A 27,009-nucleotide genomic window follows, 5' to 3' on the forward strand; every position below is an offset into this window, starting at 1 on the left:
AGTGCTGGGGAACATAAGCTATGTCTACAGTGTCTGTATCTGAGTGGCAACATAAAGCTGAATCAGAATAATTATCAGGCAGGCAAAAATCAATGAAAATAAGCTGACAGTTTTTAATGACACAAAAATCCCTTTTCGCCCGCTGACGTACACTTTGTTTTGCTGCAGTGTATGCTTTCTCAGTGTGTTCAGTAGCCTGATCTCCTCTATTTATTTTTCCATCCCCGCTGTGGCTTTCCTATTCAGAGAGACCGGGTGCAGTGCAGTGCATCGACAGGACATTATAAAGCTGTTAAATATAAAGCCTGTAACGCTGCGGTGGAGGGCAGGGCAGGGTGTGCACACAACTCCTGTCCAGAACGGCTTTTGGCTGGACACCGAGACACTTTTAATCTTTAAAACAAAAAAAATGCCGCTGGGATAAATGAGTATATTGATTGGTTGTATTTCTTATATAAATGATCAAATGTTTATTATAATACATATTATAATTTTTTAGTGTTTATTTAACTTTTTTTTTCCATTATTTTAGAATTGTATTATTATTTTAGAATAAAATAAAAATAAAATAATAATAATAATAATAATAATAATAAAATATAATAAATGTATTTAAAATTATATATAAGAAAAGTAATATTGAATGTATTCATTTTAGTTTTAATTTATAATTTTTGTAAATTCAAAAATATCTATTTAAAAAAATATGTATATATATATTTGCTATTTATTGATTATTTATTTGGTATGTTATTTACAATTATTTTATATTATAATTGTATTTAAATGTTAAATAAATAATACATATGATACATATTTAATTCATATTGCAATTATTAATTAAGGATGGTATTTAAAAATATATATATATTCACACACACACACACACACACACACACACACACACACACACACACACACACACACACACACACACACACACACACACACACACACACACACACACACACACACACACACACACACACACACACACACACACACACACACACAGCATCTAAATTGTAAAAATATATAAATGCATCTAAATTGTAAAAATATATAAAATATTCCTGATCACCTGTTACCTGTCAAACATCACTTAAACCTAAGCAAATGGTATTTTCAAGTTTTTCCATAATAGTTTCATAATTTATTATCCTTTTGTAATCAGTTTAGTTGTCTCCTAATTTCATTTAAATATATTATGGTATATCCATTACTTTTACAAAGATGTACTGTGGTTTTACTATGGTAGAGTTAAAAAAATCCAAGAGCAAAAGCATGCAACACAATCAAACATACGCGCTGCTCAGCGGATGAAGGTTTGATCTTGTCAACATCTGCCGCACGTTCACCACAAGTGTTGTCTTAAAGCGAGACTAGTTGAGTTTACCTTGCAGGGAGTTCCATCCGCAGCCAGAGCGCTTCTCTGTGGAACCTGGTACACGTCTTTAGATGGAGGGATCTGGTAGATGCCCTGCCCCTGTGGGCTCTGGTGGGACGGCGGCACCTGGTACACACCCTGAGGTGTGAGTGGCCTCTGCTGGAGGGCATGACCCTGTGGTGGGGAGGGGGATGCAGACGTCTGGCCTTCGAACATCGGTCCGATAAGCAGCTTGAGGCGGTTGCCGGGGGCGATGCCCTGCCGGCCGTGGAGCGAACACAGCCACCATCCCTCCAGACCACCTGTGTTCTGCTCGATGATGGTCAGGATATCTCCCTTCCGGAATGCCAGCTCTTCCGGGGATTCGGGAACGTTGTCATAAAGCGCTTTAGCCATCAGGTTCTGAAAAGAAAGAAGGCACAATAATTCATTATACTGTTTGAACTCAATGAGACACTTGCATTCCAGAAAAAAGCTCGCCCTAACCACACTCAGCTCCGACTGAGTATCATATGATTTGTTCAGTATTATCACAAGCATTGAGGCATGACCTATGTATATTATATGATTACATACAGTGATTTTTGGACTTATCTAGCGGGTTCTTGTGGCTGCAATACAAAGTGGTTCCCTGTAATATTACAATTAGATGTTTAAAAAACATCCGTGTAATACTATCCGTGTAGTTCGGCGGCCTGCTGGTAGTTCCCTTTAAAAGAAGCCGTTTCATCCACAGCGCCTCAATAATAACTCAAACTCAATCTGAACGTCTGGCCGAGTCGACCCACATCGGACTAGGAAAATAATCATAAAATCCGCTCAACGACTCCTTAGCCAAAACATATTTCTCTGAGGGGCCATGCTGGAAAACCATTTTTCTGTCAATCATTTCCAAACCACAGGGAGATAAAAAAAAAAAAAAAAAAAAACCTTGAGCAGCACTAGCATAATTCAGTTCAAACTGCCAGTCCACAGGATATGTCATATCATTTCATATCACATTCATTCATGTAAGAATAGAGCGCTAGTGTGTTTGAAATATATATTTTACCTACCGGTAATTGCTAACTGCAAATTTGGAAAGACTGTTTAAAATTAGAAAAATTATATTAATTTTATTAGTTTCAATATTACACTTCAATAAAAAAATTATAATAAATAAAACCCCTGATTACCTAAGCAAAACTAAAACCTGCAAGTGAAGAGCTAAGGCTCATTTCAGATTACAAAAAATAACCATGACATTTGCATGGTTTTGCATTATAGTAATATCTTAATATCCTTTTGAAGTACAATATATGAATATGGAAATCTTACAGTACCATGGGAAATTCAGGAGAGAGATTCTTAAGCTTCGATTTCAGTTCATTCAAATTCAGTTCACAATTACATTCAAATCCACATTTAAATTTAATTAAAACCATGTGAAATGTGAAAGCACAGATCGTACAGCTGTTTTCCCATTTCTACGGTATTTGGGATGCAATTAAGTGGTTGACCGATAATGGCTTTATCTCTGCCAACATATCAGTCTATCACTATCGCTCCCATGGGCCAAACACAAACAGTCCTACACACAAGATCTTCACTTTGAACAGTGTGTCTATCAGCTTCTCCTTGGGTTCTGTCTTAAAAGACTTTGTGTGGCTTCATCTGCTTTCCCACAATGCTAAGTAAACGGGTTCCCACGTGAACTTTCCTGTTTGGGCAGCATCATTATCTGCGATTGGGCGTCTGGTCGCATGGCTATTGTCTCACATTCATGGCCTCGGTCACCCGCATTAGGGCATGACAACAACCCCCGCCGAGAGAACCACGTCGCGCTAATACAGTGAGCTCAAGAACATGACCTCTAGGGTCACCATTGTCTTATAGGAGCGTTTTGTGTCCAACTCTTAGCATTCAGCCTGTTTGGGGCTTATCTGCTAAAAGAACACAAAACTCATTGAATAGGAAACTAGGGAGTGGATCAAACAAAGCTTGAGAAAATCTGAAGTTGAATTGCTTAAAGTAATGGCATGTCTTCTCTACTAAAGAAGACTAGACACCGTAAATGACTAGAATTTCTTATTTTCTTATTTATATATATATATATATATATATGACATGTCTTTTCGAAAGAAGACACTTTGAAAAGCCTGATCACATGCTTATTGCATCTAAGGCAATAGCTTTAGCAAAACTCAGAAGCGTCGAAATATATGTGAAAGTGTGAAGATAAAGCTATTTAAATATTTAAGCCATTTTCGCTATTCTCACGTCCAAACACACACTGTGTGTCGTCTGCAGCAGAACTGACCTGGAAATCTTCCATTCAAAGCATTCGCTGATATGACTGCAACACATGCTTCCTCTTGTGCAAAGTTTCCGTGCAAAAAGAAGAAATTCACATATACTACAAGTACAGTGCAACACCTTTTTGAAGAAGTACATTTAACAAACAGTTGACGTGCATCTTACAACTTGGGTTTCTTGCACTTTAACAAACACTGATCTGTAAGAGCCCCCTGAACTGGCTGTCAGAAAGCTTCAACAGTTCAGACTTTAGAGATGACCGTGACTGAAAATATGCATTATCTCAGCAAAAATAAATTCCAATCATTTATGATCATGATAACTGTATCTGTAATCTCACTCCATGGCAACAGGCTTAAACAAACAGAGATAAATTGTTGCAGTACGTGTAGTCTTGACTATAAGCCCTTTGTGTTTTTCAGGCCACTTTGGATGCAAAGCATCATTACGCGTCGTGATGTAATCAGTGGTGTATTCCTGCCCTAGTAAACACAAGTGTGAGACATTGCCTGATGGTTTGGTTTGGGAACAGTTCTGAAGCGGTCAACGGGGAAACGATTTCCTAGTGATGTGAAATTGAGCTGTAAAGCTACACGATGTAGGGTATAAAACACTGGTATGTTTCGACTAGGAACACCAGCATCGCGCACACAGAAAGAAGCAGATGTGTCCAGGTTTGCCCAGCAAATGGTTCTCGCTGTAGTTGTCTAGACGGTGCCAAGTGGCTGAGGTGCAAAACTTCAAATTTACAATGTTGACTACTGTTCAGGAAAAGGTCAATGTAGTTAACTAAAACTAAAACCATGAAGCATTTCTGTTAAATGTTTACTAAATGTTAACTCAAATAAAATAACATGTTAATCGAAATAAAATACAATAATATATATTTTTTTTTAGCTATTTGCATTTAGGAAAGATTTCTTATTTTAATTTAGTTTTATTTGATGTATTAAAATAACTAAAAGTGTGTTTTTATGGATGTATGGATATGGATATAATATATATAATATTATAGTATCGTAAAATAACACTGATTCATTATAAAGAAATCTATAAATTCAGACTTGTGATTCAATTTAAATGATCAAACTGAAATTACCTTCAAATCTACCAATGATTAGCGGTGTAACAATATATCGTGTCACAATATATCGCAATACAATATGTATCGTGGATGGTTCAGCCAAAAAAAAAAGGTTTACAGAGTTTTGGTGTCAGTACTACATTAAACTACTATATTTAATATTTAATATAATGTATAATACTGCAATGGGGGAATGTTTGTGGGTCCTGGTAATGACAAATGTCTTATGTTACCAGTAAAAAGTGGCCTACATTATTTTTTATATATCTAGTCAGTGACAGTGCAAGCATATTTGTCTAAAATAATTCTGTATTTTCAGCTTCAAAATCATGAATGATACATTTTTTGTTAACCTTTTTGTTACTATATGTCTTGGAGTATCGCAATAATATCGTATCGTGATGTGTATCGAATCGTGATGTGAGGGTATCATTACACCCCTACCAATGATACATACCCAAAATGGCCAATATAATGCTGATAATAATATTTAATTTTATATAATGATGAGCAAATTGATACATCTTTGAGACAAATTTAAGAATATATATTTTACATTTACATCTCGAAAAACTGATGTGTTTGGTTTTAAATCGGATAGGGTTGCATGTTGAATTTCTTTAGACTTAATTCTAGTCGTCCTCTATGCTCACAGACTTTTGGGAAATTCATGACTCATTCAGTCCTAAATAAAGATGTTTTTTGTGGCGAGACAGTTTGTGCAACCCTATAGGTTGAGGGATACGTGCTAACCAACACAGAACTTGAAACTGTTATGCAACCAAAATTACTATCGTACGGGATACCCTCCTTTCTTCTTAAGTACACACTCATTGGGTGGTTTTTGGCTTTGCCTCAATAAAATCATCATGGCTGATTATGTCAGTAAATGAGCACTCCTAGACACACTAGTGAGAAATTCCCCAAACACCGCTGCCAAAGTCACCAAAACATTGCAGAAATCTTAACCCTCAGGGTGCAAGAAAAGCACTGTGCAAACAAAGTGCAAACTCTGCCCGTAAGCAAACCCCCTGCCTTGCAAAAAGTGGTGTGTTCCTCCAGTGAAATGGAGTGGTGTGAGAATTAAGGCCAGCTCACTTTAATGTTCCCCTGGAGGGAGGGCGGTGTGGGTAGGACTGGTGAACCAGCACCTTTTACCCTCATTTCACTCAGGTAAATATAGAAGATAATTACCATAATGACTCTAATACAGACCTGATGACTCAACTTGGCCGTTGTGCTGAGTGAAAGAGAGTTTGGCTCTGTCGAATGAACAGGACGTACAAGGGACTGTGTTTACTTTGAGTAATTCTTGAGCTAGTCCATCTGTCTTCACATCTTAATGTAATGCATTATGGTTTGGCGGAAGACAGTTGCGTGTGAGTTTACTTGCAATTAAACCGCCTTTAGCAAGCAGCCAACAACAATAATAGTAGCAAAACGTGATCAATAATTTCACGCCCCAAGCCAAACACAATAGAGTGCTCGATCAATCATCTCGGACATACTATATATATACTGTAAATTACACATGAAGATAGAGATTACCATGATTCAAAGAGATTGTGGATCTTTCCAGAAGAGTTTACGTGACACATTGTGAATTAAAAAGTCTCTAGAAATTTTAGACAAGTCTGAATTCATCCCAAAAAATAAAAATAAATATTATATTGTGCTTAATGAAAATGTAAGGTTACACTATTTGCAACTACATGTCCACTAACTCTCATTAGATTATAGTAGACTGTTATGTTATAGGGTTAAATCTGTTTTTAAATCTGGTGGTTTGTACACTAACATTCTGGAAACTCCCACCAGGGACGCTGATTTTATAGCATCTTTTGACTACGTTACAGTGGTCGTGCGATGTCTCACTTTGCATTTTGACCAATTGATAAAAGTCTGTACTCCTCTGAAAGGACACACAAGAGAAAGAGTTGTCTCATTTCAGTGATGGCGTGATGTCAGTATTAGCTATCCCTCCCGTTTCCTCAGCACTGTGAATCAGAAATCGCCCACACTAAAGTTGTCAACACGACTTAAGTCACCAGCAAAAAACCCCCCGCCCACCAACCACCTAACAAACACTCCAAACAGAGACCAACCAACACGGCAACCTCAAAGACTCGAATCATACAGGGCTGGCTTTTCTTTTAACACTATAAACCACACTAGTGTTTTTGAGCATTTGCAGAAAAATACGGTAAGTTTCAGTGCGCATGCGGTAGGTAAACAGTAAAAAAAAAAAAAACTGTAAACCTTTCAGCATTGTTACCGAAACCAAGGCCCAGATTGTTATAGGTGGGTCATAATGATCTTTGTGCATCTAATTAGTCCAATTAAAGGCACATTTTAAATCTCAACTGCTTGTTTTTTGACCGTCTTGTTTGACTTTTTTTAGTTCATGCCCTGTTATATCTAGAACGTTCTGTTACCACCTTCAGCCTGAAGCTTGTCTTCAGCTTGGCATCTCTACTGCTTGTTTCATAACTACACATCAAGCAGACGGAGAAATATAAGTTGACTTGTCATTGCCCTATCAAATGTCTTGTTGAAATCAGGGTTATTATAGTTAACTAAAACTAAAACCATAAAAAAACGGGTTTGAATACTTTAATTTAGTTTAACTTTATGTATTAAAATAAATACAGCTAAAACTAAAATAAAATTGAATAAAAACTATCTAGACATTAAAAATGTAACACAACAAAATTATTAAAACTAACTAAAATACGAATTAAAATTCAAATAACTAATTCAAACTGTTAATAAAACCTATAATTGTATCTCAATGTGACTAATAGTACACTGGTTGAAATGATAGCTGCTGGCACTAAAGATTGCATAATGCTGCATTTATAAACAGTGTTTGGTTAACGTTCAAAAACAGTGTGTATTTTACACCATCGGGCCTGCAAATACTGAAGGAGGCAGTGTAAATGGACAGAGAGGTAACCGGGTTCATACATCCTGGGAGATGTAAGACATAATCCCCCCTGAACCAGCAAGCGCTTGGATGTGTGATGGATTTATGATGTCACAGCAGGGGCGGCGCTTCAAGAGCGGGAAATACACCCCCGAATGTCATCTCAATTTCACACTTCTCGAGAAAGTCTGTAGTGGTCCAGCACAGATAAGCAGTTCATGAGCTTGCTGTAAATTACTTTCAAAGGATTTTGGGTCAATAGGGCAAGCGTGTTTCGCTCTGACATGTCTAAATGAAGGAGAAAAACATATGTCATCAGAAACCACTGTGTGCCACAAGACACAGACTAGAAAAACAACACCTGTTATTTATTCAGTGAGCCAGCATAGCAGAAAATTGTAAACATGTTTTAAAAGAAAAAAAGTATTTTTTAAGATGCATCAATATATAACAATATAGAAAACATAGAAAAATTGCTAAAAATACATTGCAAATAAACATATTACACGCAAGTATGCGTGCAAGCATGCATGTAAATACACGCAAAGTTTCTTACCAAAATATTTAAAATATAGCCTATACTTATCCCAGGAGTTTTTTTTAGATGCATCTTACATAGTTATTTAATATATTTTAGAAAAAAATATACTAATATATATTATTCATCAATTATTAGATTTATTTTTTAGCATTTTTTAAACATAATTTTTTTAAATGAAAATATTTCTAATATATGTCGGCCAGTAAACGACTATGACTAAATGAACTAAAAATGAAACCAAAATGATTAAATTAAACAAATGAACAAAATTAACAATGAATAATAATACACTCTAAAAAATGCTGGGTTGTTTTAACCCAATTTTGGGTCAAATATGGACAAACCCAAAAATGCAATTTAAAAATGTAACCCAATGGCTGGGTTTGTCCATATTTGACCCAAAATTGGGTTAAAACAACCCAGCATTTCTTAGAGTGTAATAATAATTTGTTACATTTATATAGCGCTTTTTCTGAGAATCTCCTCAACCACCACCAATGTAGTGCTGTGTTGAAAAAATCGATTCACCAATTCTGAATCGATTTTCATATTAATTTCTAAAGATCGATCCGTAACTCAGAGGATCGATTTAATAACAGGCCTATATTTTCCCCATAAACACACTGAGACGACCGGCAGCGCTGCTAATGCGGTCTCTCTGAATCCACCATAGACAGTATATAAGACTTGTTGACCAGAAATGAGGAAAGAGCCGTTCACATAGTGCGTTTTTTGCGCGTGCAAATTCGTTTTCCAGCCGCGCGGCCCGCGCCTCTGTTCATGGTTGCATAGCAACGACAGACGCAACGGGAAAGCACGCGCTTGTGGAAAGGAGAACGCGGTGCAAACTGCGCTCTCCATGATGACGAGGAAGTATCATCAAAAAATGTATTGATTTCTAGCCCTTGCATTAGCTTTAATACTAGATATATTCATTGAGATGAGAAATAAAAAGCCGCCCTGTACAGCTATGATCAGCTGTTCGGCCGAGCTTTCCATGTTGTTACGGAAAGGCCGCTGGTTTTTTTCACATGACCTGTTGAGATGCATTGAAGTGCTTCTCACTGAATTTGCACGCGTATAAAACGCGATATGTGAACGGCCCCTAAAGTGGTATCGTGTGCGGTTGTATCTAGTTTAAAAGGCCTTTTAAATATGAACGCAGTTTTGGATTAAATAAAAGGACAGTCAAGTCAAATAAAACACGTTGTATCTCCTGTTTAGTTGGTAACACTACACTAAGATACCATTCATTAACATTAATGCCTTATCTAACATCAATACATTGAGTGAACAATACATTTTTACAACATTAATGTATGTTTGTGAATGTTATTTAATACAAACACTTGATTGTTCATGAACAGTTAAAACTTTTGAAAATTTTATATTTTAAGAATATAAGATCGGATCGGATCGAATCGAATCGAATCGAATAATGATAATCGATTCAAGATCTTGAGAATCGGAATCGAATCGATTCTTGAAATTTGAATCGATACCCAGCACTACACCAATGTGCAGCATCCACTTGGATGCTGACCTTTCCAGGCAGCCATATTGCCCACCACACACCAGCTTACTGGTGGAGAAGAGATAGTGATGAAGCCAATCAGTATATGGGGATGATTAGGAGGCAATGATAGACAGAGGCTAAGGGGCAAATTTGGCCAGGATGCCGGGGTTACATCCCTACTCTTTTTCGAAGGACATTCTGGCAATGACAAATGCCTACAAATTTTTCCATTTATGTCAATAGCAGAAGTTGAGAATGAGGTCAATCTTCAAATAGAGATGAATACAAGTCATAAACAATTCAACACTATCACGCCGCCTTTATTTGCTTCACTCATTTCATTGAGTGAACAATGGACAGTTCGCCATCCCACCTTCGACTGTAGATAATCTCTCTAAATCGCCACAAACGGTAAACCATCCTCATAAACCATCCCATCATACTTCAAATGGATCGATCTAAAATGGTTTGGGGGCAAACAAACTCTATGCTTTCTTTTCGTTTTTCTCCTGGTGAGGGCAATGTACCGCAATGTGTAACCTTTCCTGGAAATCATGCATTGTGGGAATATTCAATATATTTATGACTTGAAAACAGTGGTGAAGCGGAGACAAAAAAAGACATGTTTTAGAGGTCAAACACAAATCCCTGTGCAATTTCAGAAGATATGAATGCATGAATATAAACACAAATCCAGGCTCGAAGGGGACCAGATGTAACACTTTAAAAATAAACTGAAACGCACATATCGGTCGACCTCTAATCTAAGTACGGAGGGGGATGTGTCCCCCGAAACATCTATAAAGGTTACGGCTCTGAAAGGTTCACAGTTCCTTATTTGATGCATCTTTGCAACCCCCCAATGTTGGTATATGCAGGAGGGCTCTCGGCGTCTTCAGAATCGTCTCTTTTCTTTGTCCGTGTCTTTCAAACAGGACAGAGCTGTGCTGTGGAGCGCTGGTTGAGACCTGCTCTCTGAATAGCCCTTGTTCTTACCCTGGGGAATGTGGAATGCCTGCTGGGAAGTGTTCTTTATGCACAATACCACCCCGATGTGGCCTACACACACACACACAAACCAAACACATGCATATATAGACACACACACACGTACACAGTCTTCATACTCCGACGTCCTCCAGTAGACGGAAACTCGGGAACGAGATTGATTTTAAATTGTAATGTTCTTTCAGTGAGTTTACATTTCATAACTTCCCACCCACCCATAGATACACTTTATTGCTCAGAAATGCTCTTAGTAATAGTGTTCTCAGCTGCAAAATCAATATTGTGTCTAAAGAAATAATAATACAAATGAGACTTTTGTTGATGGTACAGAGCTATAAAATGAACGTGGATAGCATAGCTTAGATCATTTGGTCAAATCTGATGAGAAATGTTTGAGTTCATATTGAGATCTCTCACTTTTGATTGACTTTCTTATTAGACAGCAACATAGTGTCGGCCCACATCTGGATTCCACACGTACCAGATGTGGGCCGGATCTGTGCCGACACTATGTTGCTGTCTGGGTTGGCAAACGTTTTCAGAAACACCAGATGTGATACATGAGACTGCTAGGGTCAATTTCATTAGAAAATGTTGAGCAAAATTTCCAGTTGGTCTTTAATATCATGAGATATTAAAGAGATCTCAGTGATTTTCCTTACATGAATCCTTGATGATAACTACAATTTAACACAAAACACACCACAAAATCACCCTGTTTACCTCTCTCTGCCTTGTATTTCAGTCGGGCAACCCCCTATTATTTCCCCTCAGACTGATTGAGAACAATGTAAATTTCCAAACAAAACCCTCGGCTTGGATTACAGCCTGGAGAGAGACGCAAAAAAAAAAAAAAAAAAAAAAAACCCCTGAACATTTACTTCACCTAATCAGTTCTTTGTGCCTGTCAGGCTATTTGTGCCACAGTTACATAAGAGTGAAAAGAAAGCAGGAAAGCAGGGTACAGACGTTTGAGTGTGTCTGGGTGTTGAGAAGGAGGGGTCGGCTCTCGTTTCGATGTGCTCCCGAAGGAAAATCTATGGCGTAACAGTCTCAAACTGCTCCCAGATCCCCATGTCTGTTATAAACAGGCTACAAGAGCTCTGACATCTAATACAGGTCTGCTTGTTTGGGGATTATTTACGCCTTGTGTATCTTTTCACCTGCGCACCTGTTGGAAAACGTAACTGACGTCAACAGGCCTGGGTACTGACTGACCTTTGTTATGCGTGACGTCAAGATGTGGACCATGTGACCCTTAAGACTGAAAGATGAAGTCTGTTTAGTGTCTTCGCTGCTCCAAAGGTGGAAAAACAGCTCTGGTGAAAACTTAATATTTAACTAAAAATGGTCCTCATGGCTGCGTGAGGGACTTTCTTGATACCCTAAGGAATCACTTGAGAGTGTTTGGTTAAAGTAATCTCTGAACTTCCGCTCTAAACTGAGGAAGTATTGTCCTTCTGTCAGCTGTCGGTCCACTCTGTTGGGTTTGACGATTAGTTATCAGACCGTGAGCTGAGAACAGCTTGTGTGTCACTCAGAGTGATGTACATCAGTTGTTCTGCGTCAGAAACAACAACAGCGTGACCAGTTCGCCCCTGTGGCCCTGACCCTCAAATACCCCCGGAGAATAACCCTGAGATAGTTCCTCTGCAAAGTAAACCAGTCTCGGAGGTAAAGATGCTTTAAAAGTTTCAGAAATGTCAGCCAAACAAAGGATCTCTCTGTGTCAACAGGGGATAAAAGGGAATCGGATCTGTTTTGATGTAACTTCCTCTGAAGTTACGCGATGAACCTCGCAAACGGAAGAATTCAGGTCATCTCAAAATCAAAAGGAATAAATGAATTAAGACTTTAAGACCATTAATGCTTTTCTATTATATTATGACAATATATTTGCATGCGGGGAAATATATATTAAAAATACAAATGTATTGTGAAAATAATTTTATGTTGTAAAAACATTGTAGAATATTAAAATTAATAATAATTATAATAAAACATAATAATATGTTACGTATGATTTTTTAATTAGGCTAATAGAAATGATTCAGACATTTGAATGTTAAAAGATTTCTACTTCAAATAAATGCTGTTCTTTTGAAACTTTAATACAAATATCTGTAAAATAATGTATCACAGTTTCAAAAAAAAGAAAAAATCAAAAAAATGCAACTAATCAACATTGATTAATAATAGTGAATGTTTATTGAGCATCAAATCATAATGTTAGAATGATTTCTGAAGGATCATGTGACACTGAAGACTGTAATTATGCTGAAAATTTTAAAAATAATTATCATCACATAGAAAACCGTTACTTTGAATTGTAATAAATAATATTTCTCAATATCACTGTTTTTGCTGTATTCTTTGATCAAATAAGTGCTGCCTTGGTGAGGATAAGAGACTTCTTCTAAAATAAGAGAAATCCAAACTATTACCGTCCATACAGTATATCTATGATAAATGAAATCTTTAGTAGATCTGATGCCTAATTGTGTCATTAAACAGATCTATGAGCTTAAAGTACATCTGAGAGAGACTGCAGAGATGCTCATTGTCGTACTGTAGAGGAATTCAAACCGTCTGATATGCGCTAACAGTCCGTGACTTGCCAAGTACTCCACATTCCCCAGATAGTGTGAAGCAGACAAAAGCATTCCATTCAGGAAGAGCTGCTCGATCCTCCTACCAAAGTAGGAAGCAAATCTTCCCAAAGGACCGAAAGCCTCAAAGACTATGCAAATGGAGAGGGAATTGCACACAAGAGCCAAGTTTCTCTTGAATGAAAAGCTGCCCCCACACTGTGTGCACTTGGATTGAAAGTACAGATTTGGCCAAAGTTTAGCCATATTTCTGAGTGCCCCAAAAATCAGCTGGGGAAACTTTTGAAAGGATGACAGATTTTACACAAAAGATTAATTTGTTTCAAAATCGTGTGAAAGTGAATGAGGTCTGGGGCTGTCGAGCTCTGAAATGATGAAATAAGCACCATAAAAGTATCATAAAAGTGGTCGATAAGAATCCTGCAATATATTCCAAGTGTTCTGAAGCCATACAATACGTGATCGTCACACAAAGCCATGTCGTTATTTACAAAAAATATATTGACATACACCCTATAGCACTCATGGCATGTTCATGAGCGAAGAGACTAGGCTATGTATGAATGAATAATTTTTTGGGAGTCAAATCTTTTTTTGATGATTTAGTTGATCCAATTCACAAAACAGTTCAGATCCAGTTCTTGAGTTCAACTCAACTCAACTCAAGAGGGAACAGGCTATATATATACTAATAAATACTAATATATATTTGTTAGTATATATATATATATATATATATATATATATATATATATATATATATATATATATATATATATATATGCTAACAAAAACTTAATTTCTAGATGAACGATTACTTTGCTAGATAATAATCAAAATACCATAAACTGTGAAAAAACCAAGAGAGTTCATTAGTGAGTCTATTCATCATTTTTAAACTATGTCTATAAAACAAGCCCTCAGAATAAACAATCCTGGCAGTGTAATGGGCAATCTAAGCACAAATCAAACATGGACATGCACATAAAATCCTGGAGTGGTTTTATTTTCGGTCTCCACCAGGAACACTTATAACAGCAACCCTGTTACTCTGGACAAAATGCATGCTGTTTGCTTTAAGACATCACATTACACAATCACAGTGAGGCTCAAATTGGAAAAGGGGCTGGAGACCAGGCTAATGAATGGCCCCATATATCCTCAAGTGGCTCCGAGTAACTTGAGTTGAAAATGCAGAGTGTAAATCACATCATTTACAAGCCTCGCTACAATAGAGCTCAAAGAGTCCTTTTGTGTCATGGCTGTAATAAATGATGTGATTTGCACTTTGCTTTTGGATCATACCAGCCATCCAATAAATGCATGGTTGGTTACACACACAAATTACTGCTGTTCAGCACTGGTGCCAGCCGGTTGTCAAGTTAAGGAGTATTTAACTAGTGAAATATCATTGGTTCTAAAAGGGAAGGATGCTTTAAGACCAACCTCCACTGAATTTACTTAGATTTCCCTCTGAATGATGAACATTCACATAGCCTAATAATAATAATACATGCCCAAAAAATTTACAATGTGCAATTTTTATTGTGTTATCTATCTATATATCTATCTATCTATCTATCTATCTATCTATCTATCTATCTATCTATCTATCTATCTATCTATCTATCTATCTATCTACAGTTCAAGAACAGTTGCTCTTTCGTTTTAAAAAGTCACAGGAATCCCTCTTCGTGCAATGTAGATAGGCTACATGTAAATTCTACATATTGTACCATAGTAAGCAGATGTTCTGATATAGTTTACGGAAATAGCGCGCATGAATGGAGAGTCACTTACTTTGTACTTCATCTTGCCCGTCCTCAGCTCTACAGTAACTCCAGTAAGAAACAAAATCCGAGTTCAGGTCAGAAGAAACTCTTCTTTTATCGTTTAAATGAGCCTAGAAGCGCATTTTGCCCGTTTTTACTGTGTATCTCAGTATTAGAGTGATAACGGTATGTGTGTTGTGGGCTCGAGGGTCTGTAGTTACTCTGAGCGCTAGCGGGAGGAGCGCGCGCACACTACTCAGGGAACCTGCGCGAGCTCATTTGCATAACACGCGCTCATTGGTCAGCGATTGAGGGGACGCTCCCACTCGTGAATCGTGATGTCACTGCAGTCAGCGGACTAGACTCTGCGGAGAGTGAAAACTTCTATACGCCATAAAGGGAGGAGACATTTCCTAGGAAACAACATAACGCACTTCCCTGATTATTAGTATGACTCACTGTTCTAGATATTAGGGGCAAAATAGATATATACTGAATGATGACAGGAAACTATGATCGACAACTTTTATAAACACTGTCTTCTTCTGCTGTTTATGACTAATTTTGAGCCACATGACATGACAAGTGATTTTCTGCAGATCCCTGCTGTCTTGAGGTTCACATTAGACCAATGAATTCCCATGCCTTATCAGGTCGTTTGTGAATGCTGGATTAGGATTGTTAAAAAGAGATTTCATTAAGAGCAATTTCTAGAGCATAAAAGGTTTTGGCAATTTATAATAGAAAATTATCAAGATTTTAGATGCTTTAAAAAAAAGATTTTACTAATTGTGTTTTTTCAGGCATGGAAATCTTATATAATTTAATTAGAACAAACTTTAATTTCCTGATATTTCCAGGTTTTCCGTAATACCCTGCTGCTGATTTTGATTTTGATTATATAGCCTACATGGCGGCAGTCATGAAAAATAGCTTGAACTGAAATATACAAGTTTGTAGCTTGAGTTTACCTTATTGTGGGATTTTGATCAAGATTTTTTTAGTCCTTGATGTCAAACAGCTTAAACTGGATTATTTGTCAAACTTTAAAGTGGTCGTTTTTTGGCTTTTAGTTTGAATATGTTAGCTTTACTGTTATCTATAGGCTAGTGTGCTCCAAAACAATGACAAAATGTACATTTAGAAGACATAAGCATTCAAAACTTACAGTCTCTCACTTCTGCCAATATGGATAAATGATTTTGGATCCAAAATCATCAGTTTTTCTGTCCAAACAAATGCTCTCTATCTGAGTCCTGCCCCTACATATAAATAGACGCTGAAGCTGCGGCTGAAATCGGTCATTTGTTCACACATTTACTATTTTCTACATGGTGAATGGCACATAGTGAATTAGGGGATACAGAATGATTCAAATATGCTTTCCATTGGGGTGAATGAAGTCTGGTTTCATGTTAGTGTCATGCGACCCACCGTATCTCTCCAGTCCAGAGACACGATACGCAGACCAGAAAACGTATCGGACCCATTTGAATTCTGCACAAAATGCAATTTTTTAAAGCGATAAGGAGGAGAAACGGTTGATTAGGAGGAAGCTGCAGCTTTACCGAGCTCAACGGCTCTGGCTGAGCTGTGACATAAACAAAACTATATTGGCTATTTAAAAAAGGGGAGCTGTTCGATATGTCCCGCCCTGTCTTCCTGTCTTCCTGTTTCAGTGGAAATTACGTCAACATTGAATAATGCTGCGCATGTGCCTTAAAGTCATCCTTTAAGTCAACGCATTACGAGAGCGGTGACTGTACCACCGTGACCACAGGCACTAGAATAATGAGACTAGTCTTACATAAGTTTCAAGGCGATGGTTAAAATGTGGTTGGGATTGATGCAAGAAGGGTTTATTTTTTCCCCAATCCTTCTTGAATTCTAAATACTAACATGGCAAGCTGTGTTCAAGATTACCTTTTTTTTTTACTGGATTTTCCAAATTCTCACAAAAGAACATTTTGTTATCTTGTTACTGCTTTTTATTTTGTCATGTCATCTGAATTAAGAGTTGAATACGAACTTGTTTATCATTCATTGTGGTTTCCTGTCGTGAAATGCGCATCGATGTTGGTCATGAATCAGGAACAGTTTCGCTTGTTTGCTTGCTCATAAGTCAGATGATGTCCCAAATATACATTATCAGATATAACTAAGATATACATATTTGTCTTTCATTAAAATCTTAAACTACAGAGAAAGATTGCCAAAATAGGCATAGAGTTAAAAAACGGCTTCATGTAGCACCATTTCTGATTTTTTTTATCTTTTCCCTTATGAAATACGCTGTTACAAGCTGTAAAGAAGATGCTCTGAAACTCAGTATATAAAATAATCCAAACTATATATAAAATAATCCAAAAATGAAAGGGGTAATGTTTAGAAATGCACTCACCAGTTGAGCATCAGTCAGTGTTTCAGAGAGCTGTCTTGACAGTGAAGTGAAGGATGATGGTTAAGAGGTGAGAGGAAACGCCCTGGATGGCCTGATCTAGCAGTGGGCCGGGGTGTGACTGCCTATTTGTGTCAGTTTAAGGCTTGCTGCATATGCATGAACATGCTTAAAAGCAACGTATGCAGTCATGATTACATGGCTTAAAAATCATGCAAAACATGAGACCGAACTTTACTGAAGCTTTACTACATGACCCAGTCTCACAGTGAAACAGACGTATTTAAGATGTAAGAAGATTTTGTTTCAATTTCAGTTTCAAAATTTATTTGGTGAAATGTTATGAAACAGAACCTATTTTGTGGAATGATATTTCAATTTGGATCTCCTGTTGCATGTTTCATTTGGTGAGTTGCGTTATAATATTGGAAAGAAAAAGTGATTTCCCAATTTAGTTTTAATAGTTAAATTTAACATTCAAGATTTTAAGCTAAATTTGCATGCAGATTATATTACTTATATTGCATTTTAAAATGCAGTACAGATATTTTGCAAATGTAGAAGATTATCCAGGTTTTCCCAAGATGTTTGGTTGGTTAGCATGCCCGCCCCTTCTAGTAGATGCTGTAACTATTGCATTGTTGAAATATATGTGATTGTTTATTGCACATTATGACAAATGTGATATTCTATGCATAGAGCATTTGCAAAGCCAACTGTGCACACTATATTCTGAATAATTAGCAAGAATAGTATAGTAGCCCTCATATTTGCCTGTCCGTCTCATTTCTACAGGTCTCATGAGTAGTTCCTGACTCAGAGCCCCGCTCTTTGTTCCAGGTCCACAATCATATCTACAATCATAGATCTCAAAACAAGTGTTTGTCATACATTAGTGGCAGCTGGGACTCAGTTAGAAGGAGCTCCCTGTGACACGCAGTGCGAGATTGTGTTTTTGTGCACCTGTTTCCTTTACAAACATCCTTTAAAATGACTTCCTCGTTTTTCTCACTACCAAGACTGCAGAACAACACGGAGAATTTCTTTAATTACTTCATGTTTTATTTGGTTAATTAGTGTTATGGAAGACAAGTCTCACTATAACTGTTGCTCGGTTAGTGATTTGAACAAACCACTTATTCAAAGAATTTAACAAATCAAATATCAGGTACTGTAAAAAGAAAACGGTTAAATTTTTGGTAAAAAAAAACAAAAAAAATTAGTTGCCAGATCTTTACCGTAAAATATACAGTAGCAACATTTTAAGCTAACCTTGAATTTACAGTTTTTATTTTATTTATTTCATTAACCAAAATAATTTGAATAATTACTAAAATCTTTGCCTTAAATCTGGTGGTAAAGAGAAAAAAACGTGAGCTTTTCCAGAAGCTGGCCACTCACATTTTTGTTAGAAAAGTAAAAAAAGTAGTTAATTGTTGCATGTTTCTTTGTATTGGTTTTGTCGAGAGCTTAGTTGTTTTAGGAACAGTCCCTTGGTTGTTGTCATAGAAATTTACATGACTAAATCAACAGTCTGCTCTCAGCCAGAAAGCTCTTCCAGTGGGATTGTATAACTAAAAGTCGTTAGTTTGCAGTTTTAGTGAGGACTGAAGTTATTAGCTTTAGCTAACTCTGAACTGTTGCCATAACGATGGCTTCCAAGGCCAAGAGATTTGTGGTTGTACTGAAGGCTCTCGTTGGTTGCGGGCCGTTGATGGTGGGCGATGCTCAAACTATTTTTGTGTTTAACAGCTGAGCTCCACAATAAAAACTCACAATATGGTTTAGCATAATGGGATCATTCTGTTTGACTCTTGAGGCACCACCAAGTGTGTAGCAAATTTCCTTTACCGTCTGGGAACTGGTGCACAGCAGCGTTGAAGCATGGCCCTCTTTGACATGTGTGTGTCTTTGTATTATATAGGCAGGACGTTTGGATGAAATGTAAAAGTATTTCATGCAATACCAAATAGTGCACCAAATAGACAACTTCCCCAAAGACAACTCTTGTCTAGGCAACAATGAGATAAAGTGAAAAATAAATGCAACCTTTTGCTTAAAGTGCACCTTATGCTATTTTAAAGGTTCCTAATTTTGTTTTGATGTCTAAGTTTACATGCATTAAAGGTAAAAAACAACTTAATTTTATCATAACATACATTGCAGCATCACCTCTTTTCTAATAATGTCCAAAGCGGTTCGATTAAAGGATTCGGTCTCTCTAAACCCCTCCTTTCCGAGAGCTATACTCTGCTCTGATTGGTCAGATGGAACAGTCTGGTCTGATTGGTTGACTGCTTACAGTGTGTCAGAGAGACAAAAGAACCATTACTATATTTGAATTTCAGCTCTGAATCTTCCTCAGCACTTGATATATACGAACAGAAACAATGGCGCCAGTTTTACCGTATAAATTCCCGCCGAGTCCTCATCCTTTGGATTTGCTTTCTAAGCAGTGAAAACAGCGTCTTCTCGGCATGCCGACAACACGAACCAAACTCTTCCAGACTCAGTTACAACTACAGTGTTTGAGAAGGGGCAAATTAGACGTTGTTCACAGGCAGCCAATGAAGACCATAGACTGGCATTATGCAAATGTATTACAAATCTAAGTTTGTGCAGAAAGCAAGACTGGAATAACTGACGACTCATTCTGGCAGTTCCGAATCGGTTCTTTCTTTTAAGAGACAAAAATTCCATTTATCTGCTCTTTGATCTTTGAAACTTTGCAGACCTTTTACATTCACAAACAGTTACACACTGCATGAAAGGCAATATCTAAAAAAGCATAATGGGGGCATTTTAAGTCTCTTACTTACTCAGAAAAAGATTCCCAGAAATATCACATGTGTTTCCTCTGGAGTTTCAGAAGAGATCTTAACAATGTCTTACATTTTTCATCAAATTCTTCCAAGGCCAAATTATCTGATCCATGCATTTTTATGTTATGTAGTGTTTTATGTAATGTTATGTTATTACGTCAACAATTGTCATTTATTCCTATTCACTGTAAAAAAAAAGTAGTTTTTTTTTAAGTTGTCAATAAAACAAACAATATTGTAATACGTTTAACAAGAAAATGCTATTTCTACTTCAAAATTTCCCAAGTAATTTGGTGTTATTCTTGCCTTTTCTTTTTAATTATTTGTGAAATGAGTGAAAATCACACCGATCTTCTTAAGGATTTTTAGGAGAAATATCTGAGACAGTTGATACTTCAATGACACATACTGTAACAGAAAACTCAATTATGTGTCCTGAGCAATAAAAGAGCAGCATCTGAACCCTAAATGTTTCTTTGGGGACGGTCTCTCGGGAGCAAATCTAGGCTAACTGCTGTGGTCAAGGGCACAATGATGATTTAACTTGGTTCTCAGTAACTTTCCTACTTGAGATTGAACCTGAAAGCATTGTGTTAGCAGCCCAGGTCCTTCAGGATACTGTGAAGGAGCCGCCCATCCAATCCATCAACACAAGTAATCAGTAGAGCTTCCTGTGGCATCAGCAAAGTCTTGACAACCCCTCTCATTCTCTCTCTGTGTGTCTCTCCAGGTCCTTTATAATCACGCTGACCTCTGCTGACCCTGTAGCTACGGAGCATTGTGTCGGAGTCCAGGGCATGTGAAGGCCAAGGGAAAGAAATAAAGACGAAACCTTTACTGTTTGAGGGTGGAGGGGCTTTTTTATAAGTTATCCCCTCAGCAAAAACACCAGGGTAAGACCCCCGCCAACAGATCAGTGTGTCGTCTTTGAAGATCGTACCTTTAGATTAGTCCCATGTGGACTTGTAGGACATCCTGCAGTGCTGCGAACATCCGTTGTTTTCTTGGATTTCACTGATGAATGGATCATTTGCTTCTCTCTTTTGAAAGAAAAGGCTGGGGTTGTTTTAATTGGATTGCTGATTAAGAAAATGCATTCCTTATATAGTATTTAATATACACAGCTCCATTTTCAGTTGTTTTTTACAAATTATTGTCATTTATATGCAGTTCCTTGAGTGTGATAAATGCATTATAAAGTACTACATGCTGCGGCCAATTAATTAAGTCATTTAAACGGCGTGTATCATTTTTATGAAAAATCAATTTAAAATAATTTGCATGTCACACTGCAGGACACTGTTTGACATGTCATGTCACCTACCCAAGCAGTAAATGTAATGTTTACATGTGTAACCTAGTAGAAAAGACTAGTTTAGACCAGTTCAGATCTTAGTCAAGATGGTGGACTGCCAAAGCCATGCTGTTCATCATCATAATTTACTGGTGGACAAACTTGGTCTTTCTGAATCTGGCTTTCAACGGAGGATCATGTTCTTCAAATCCTTAACATAAATCTCCTTGCTTTTTGTCATGTGAAAGGCTGAGTGGTGTTGAATAGATAGGGTGATAAAGTGTAATGCTGAAAGGATGAATATGGTCATTAATGGGGTTTGACCTCTTCCTCTGCGTATATCACCCACTTCCTGTGCATGTGTGTGTCAAGAGATCTCTGTTGTATCTCGCAGCATGTGAACGTCTGTTGTTGTTTGTTACTGCTGGTTTGATTTGACCCCAATTTCTAAACCTCTTCGCAATTAAAAATTGCTTGTTTCTCGCAGACCTACTGGATCAAATGCTGTACAATTCAAAAACCAGACACAAACTTTGAAGTTGACATGAAATCAAAGTTGATCCTGATTACTTTATTTGATCAACATTATAAACTTTTTAATTTTCAGCTAATGTCACCAATTCCTCTTATTTTCCAGCCCCTCCACTTCAACCACCTGCCCACTTTTCACAATCCAACCAATTCCCAATGGACAGAATCATGTCCCGCTCTATTTGTTCTTGTTGTATATCCTTTATTAAAATAAAACATCACATAATATAGGTACAATGAGTTGCAAATACTATTTCCGAGTAACCTTGAGATAACCTTCTGCATATTGATGAATAATCGTGACATAAGATCTTACAATTCTCAAACAATTCTTATAATAAATAATTTGAGAGGAGAATTAGATTAGTTTCGAAACAACACCACACATCCCCCTCTCTGTCCCAATTTTTTTTTCTGGAAGTTTAATGGCGTGGCAATGAGGACAGTAGAGTGTGTGTGTGTGTGTGTGTGTGTGTGTGTGTGATGTGAGTGATGATGCGTGGTGGGGTGTTGACAGTTCCATTTCCAGCGCGAGACACGCTACATGTCTGGAATACAGCACACACACGCCTTTTTTCGCTCTGCTCTTCATACTTTCTTTCATCACTAAACCTCTCTTCTACAATGAGCACTGAGCCGAATTCGATCTCTTTCTATTTCATTCGTGCTGGTACTTGTCACTTTGTTCCTCTGCCCCAAAGTGAAATCATTGCAAAAACACCACGTTTGTACAGCACCCTGAAAACTGTCAGACTAATGCATCGACAAGTCAGAAGAGTTTTGCAATAAGATACTGTAAAAAATATTTTTTTATGAGTATGTAAAATTTGTGCCCATACTCCATAGATTTCCATAGAATTGCAACGTATGTCATTCAAAATGTTCTATACATCCCTCCACCTTTTGCATTGTCACTTATTCAATCATTTCTGGATTATCCCTTTGAATTATGCAGATTCCACCTGGACTCAGATAGATGGCATTTTGGTATACACTTAAAATATTCCATCCATCCATCCATCCATCCATCCATCCATCCATCCATCCATCCATCCATCCATCCATCCATCCATCCATCCATCCATCCATCCACCCTTCCATCCATCCATCCATCCATCCATCCATTCATCCATCCATCCATCCATCCATCCATCCATCCATCCATCCATCCATCCATCCATCCACCCTTGTACAGGTTGACTTTCTAGAACAAATTGGTGCCATTGTAAATGTGTAAAATTTTGTTGCAAAGGTTAGAATGAGTCACTTTTGCAGTTTGTTTTAAATAGAGGATGTTTAAACCGGGGAGGAAGTTGTGAAAGAGTCTGTATGGTTTCAAAGTGCAGTTATTCCATCACAAAACATCAAGGAAAATGTGATATGTTGGATTGGACCCCTTTAATAGAAACCAAACGCATCGATTTCCAGTTCTGTTTGGTGTCTCTTCTGTTTTTCCCATTCGAATTGTCTGTGAGCAGAATGTCTGGACAGAGCTGAGGATTCCTGAGGGAGAAGTCTAGAACAGAGATGGCAGGCCTGGGATGGAGATGTGTGGTTTTGGCCTAGTTATTCATGGAGAGGATCCATTGAGCTTTTGTGCCATCTGGTTGTGGTGTACTTTGGGGGCATTTTGACGAAAGACAGCAATGCATTGTGGGTATTTCAGAGTGTGTGTTAGAATGAACAGCATGCACACTGTATAAAACAGGGAATTTACAACACACACACACACACACACACACACACACACACACACACACACACACACACACACACACACACACACACACACACACACACACACACACACACACACACACACACACACACACACACACACACACACACACACACACACACACACTGAATGTACTGAATCAAGCCCTCCATGTAATTAAATACTTACAGAATTTGTGCTATTTACACCATCACAAAACCGTTCCGTACCACTGAAAATACCTTTTCTCTCCTTAGTCCGCTATATTACCTGAAGACAAGCACACAATGCTGTGGCGGGTTGTGCTGTGGCTTGTTCACTGACCTACTTTTGGCTCTTTTGCACCAAAAGATCTACATGGTTGAAAATATGACCTCTTTTTTGGGGTACATGATGTTCAAAATGGCCTCAACACAAAGTCAAATCCCATCGAAAACAGCAACACAATGTCCTGTGAAATGCCCGAGAAGACATGCATAAAAGAAAAGAGGTGATGTTTAGAAATGAGCAAAAAGAGCCAGTGTGAGCTTTGAGAATCAGTTTTGAATGGAAAGTGTGTGTTTAAGTGATGTGTTGGCAAGCTGTTTCAAAGCTGCTTTACAGAAAATCATGATGTTATGGTTAATAATATCTTAATTTAGCAGATTATAGCTGAGTGATAATATAGCTTACAATTTATGATGATATAAACAATCAAGCAAGTGTATCAGGCATTCAGACAAAGCAAAAAAGAAATAACCGCATCACCTTGATTGGCTTTGATGTCATAAAATCAAGCCAACAGCATGATCAAATTTAGTATTTTTATTTTATATAAAAATGGTTGTAAATATGTTTATTTATATATATATATATATATATATATATATATATATATATATATATATATATATATATATATATATATAAAATAAATAATATTATAAATATGTATTAAAAATTTTTGGGATTTATTTAGAAAATTTTGTACTGGCCATTCAAAAGTGGTCCTCGCGATGGGGTGTTGTGAGTGGTTGTCAGGGTGTTGCTATGCAGTTGCCAAGTGGTTGCTAGGTGGTTGTTTAGTGGCATTGTTTTTATGATTTGGTGCCACATTTTAGTTGTGTATCAAAGAGGCTGAGCTGAGATAAACTAAAGACCTCTCGTACATGTCAGAGTTCAGAGTATTTTAGTCTTGGGTGGGACACACATTGGGTTTCCATGTTTTATGGGGACTTTCCATAGACATTATGATATTTATACAAACTGAAAATTCTATCCCCTAACCTAACCCATACCCATTACAGAAAACTTTCAGAATTTTTACATTTTCAAAAAATTTTTTATTTCGTATGACTTATAACTTAAGCGGTTTCCTCATGAGGACCAAAAAAAAGAAGAAGTCCTCACAAGGTCAAAAGTTACTGGTATTAATATCCTTGGGGACATTTCAGACACACACACACACACACACACACACACACACACACACACACACACACACACACACACACACACACACACACACACACACACACACACACACACACACACACACACACACACACACACACACACACACACACACACACTTTTGCTCTCAGTCTGAACTCTGGCCTGTTATCTGTCTTTGTTTTGTAAATCTGAAGGCCAGAAAACGATAACACTAAATCTATTTTGTCTCCTTTTAAAGCACGCCTCGTACGGAAAAACTATTTCCCAAAACAAAATCACGCAATACCCTTTTGTTAGATTAACTGCACTACAATTTTATGTGTTCTTGTGGAAATCTACACTACTGTTAAAAAAAAATTCAAAGAACTGAATACTTCTTTTCATCAAGGATGCATTAAGTTGATCAAAAGTGACAGTAAATACATTTATGATGTTACCAAAAAATTATATTTCAGGTAAATACTGTTCTTTTGAACTTTCTATTCATCAAAGAATAGAACCCTGAAATAAATACCACGATTTCCACACAAATATTAAGCAGCACAGCTGTTTTCAACATTGATAATAGTAAGAAAATTTATCAGCAAATCAGCATATTAGAATGATTTCTGAAGGATCATGTGACATGTTCCAGGCATTGCTTTTCCATAAAAACACAATAAAAGTGCTATTTTCCTTATAAAGCCTTGATATCTGCTCTTATCCAATGTTTCAACATATTCAAATTGAGATTTGAGAGCTATGCTGAGAACTAGCTTCTTTTATTTTTTACTTGCACTTGAAATTTTCATTTCGTTCTTTACAATTATGTGAATTCAGAAAACCCTTAATACAGCACTTGAGTCATATAGACTTGAATTATACTTTCATGGAACAACACAACGTTGAGCGAACTATTTGACTTTTTTGGATTTATGGGTGAACTAAAACCTTTAACAACATAAAATTCAAAAGTGCTGATGTTTTGAATTGAAGTAGGTATAGTTGTGACCTGTCACACCTGCTGATCAATTGTCTTGGACCATCTGAGCAAACAAATCAATCCTGACCTGCTCTCCAGACTTGTAAAAAACCCAACAAACCCTCTCCTTCCATCCCTCCATTCAACAGTGGAACAGTAAAATCATCCATTATGTCTCGCTCACGACAGTATGACGCTGTCCCAACAACCATTCATTCATTTCTAGAGATCCACATTTAAAAATAAGTACAAAAACAAATCCCCAGACAAGATTCGGTCTGAAACATAACTCAGCTGTCTTAGCGTTTCCAAAAGGAGAGCAGAACTATACGAAACCTTTCCGCAGATGAAAAAACCATCATCTCTGGAATTCAGATCTGCCTTTTTTCATCCAAATCCTGTTTTATTGAATGTATCTGGCCAGTAGGGAAACATATTCATAGTATGTGTGCATGACTTTGGTTTGGCAGTGGAATAATTCCCCATCTGTTCCTTTTTCATTAACACTTGTGCCATTATCACCACATTATACACTGTGCCAAAGCCAGATATTCTGATTTCCATGTCTGTTTTAACAATACGGCTGCAGCGACAATAGTACAGATAGTATGTACTGTGCTCGTACAGTACTATCTGGGTATGTACGTGTACAACGCATCCTATCTGTGATAATGTAACATTTTGCCAGATGTTTGGCTTCTATTTTTCAATGCA

General features: G+C 37.2%; 1 protein-coding gene across 1 annotated transcript in view; it reads right to left on the bottom strand.

Moving 5' to 3' along the window:
* The window catches only part of nedd9 (neural precursor cell expressed, developmentally down-regulated 9), a 28,706-nt gene extending 13,337 nt beyond the window's left edge, over positions 1-15,369 (bottom strand). Inside the window, exons 1-2 of the mRNA XM_079590834.1 lie at positions 15,167-15,369; positions 1,397-1,789 (exon numbers count right to left, since the gene is read on the bottom strand). Coding sequence (XP_079446960.1) covers positions 1,397-1,789; positions 15,167-15,178 — 405 coding nt within the window. The 5' untranslated portion in view covers positions 15,179-15,369. The remainder of the gene's footprint in view (positions 1-1,396; positions 1,790-15,166) is intronic.
* Between the last annotated feature and the right edge of the window lie 11,640 nt (positions 15,370-27,009).

The sequence above is a fragment of the Phoxinus phoxinus genome (genome assembly GCF_949152265.1).
Source record: "Phoxinus phoxinus genome assembly, chromosome: 19".
NCBI classification, from domain to species: Eukaryota; Metazoa; Chordata; class Actinopteri; order Cypriniformes; family Leuciscidae; genus Phoxinus; species Phoxinus phoxinus.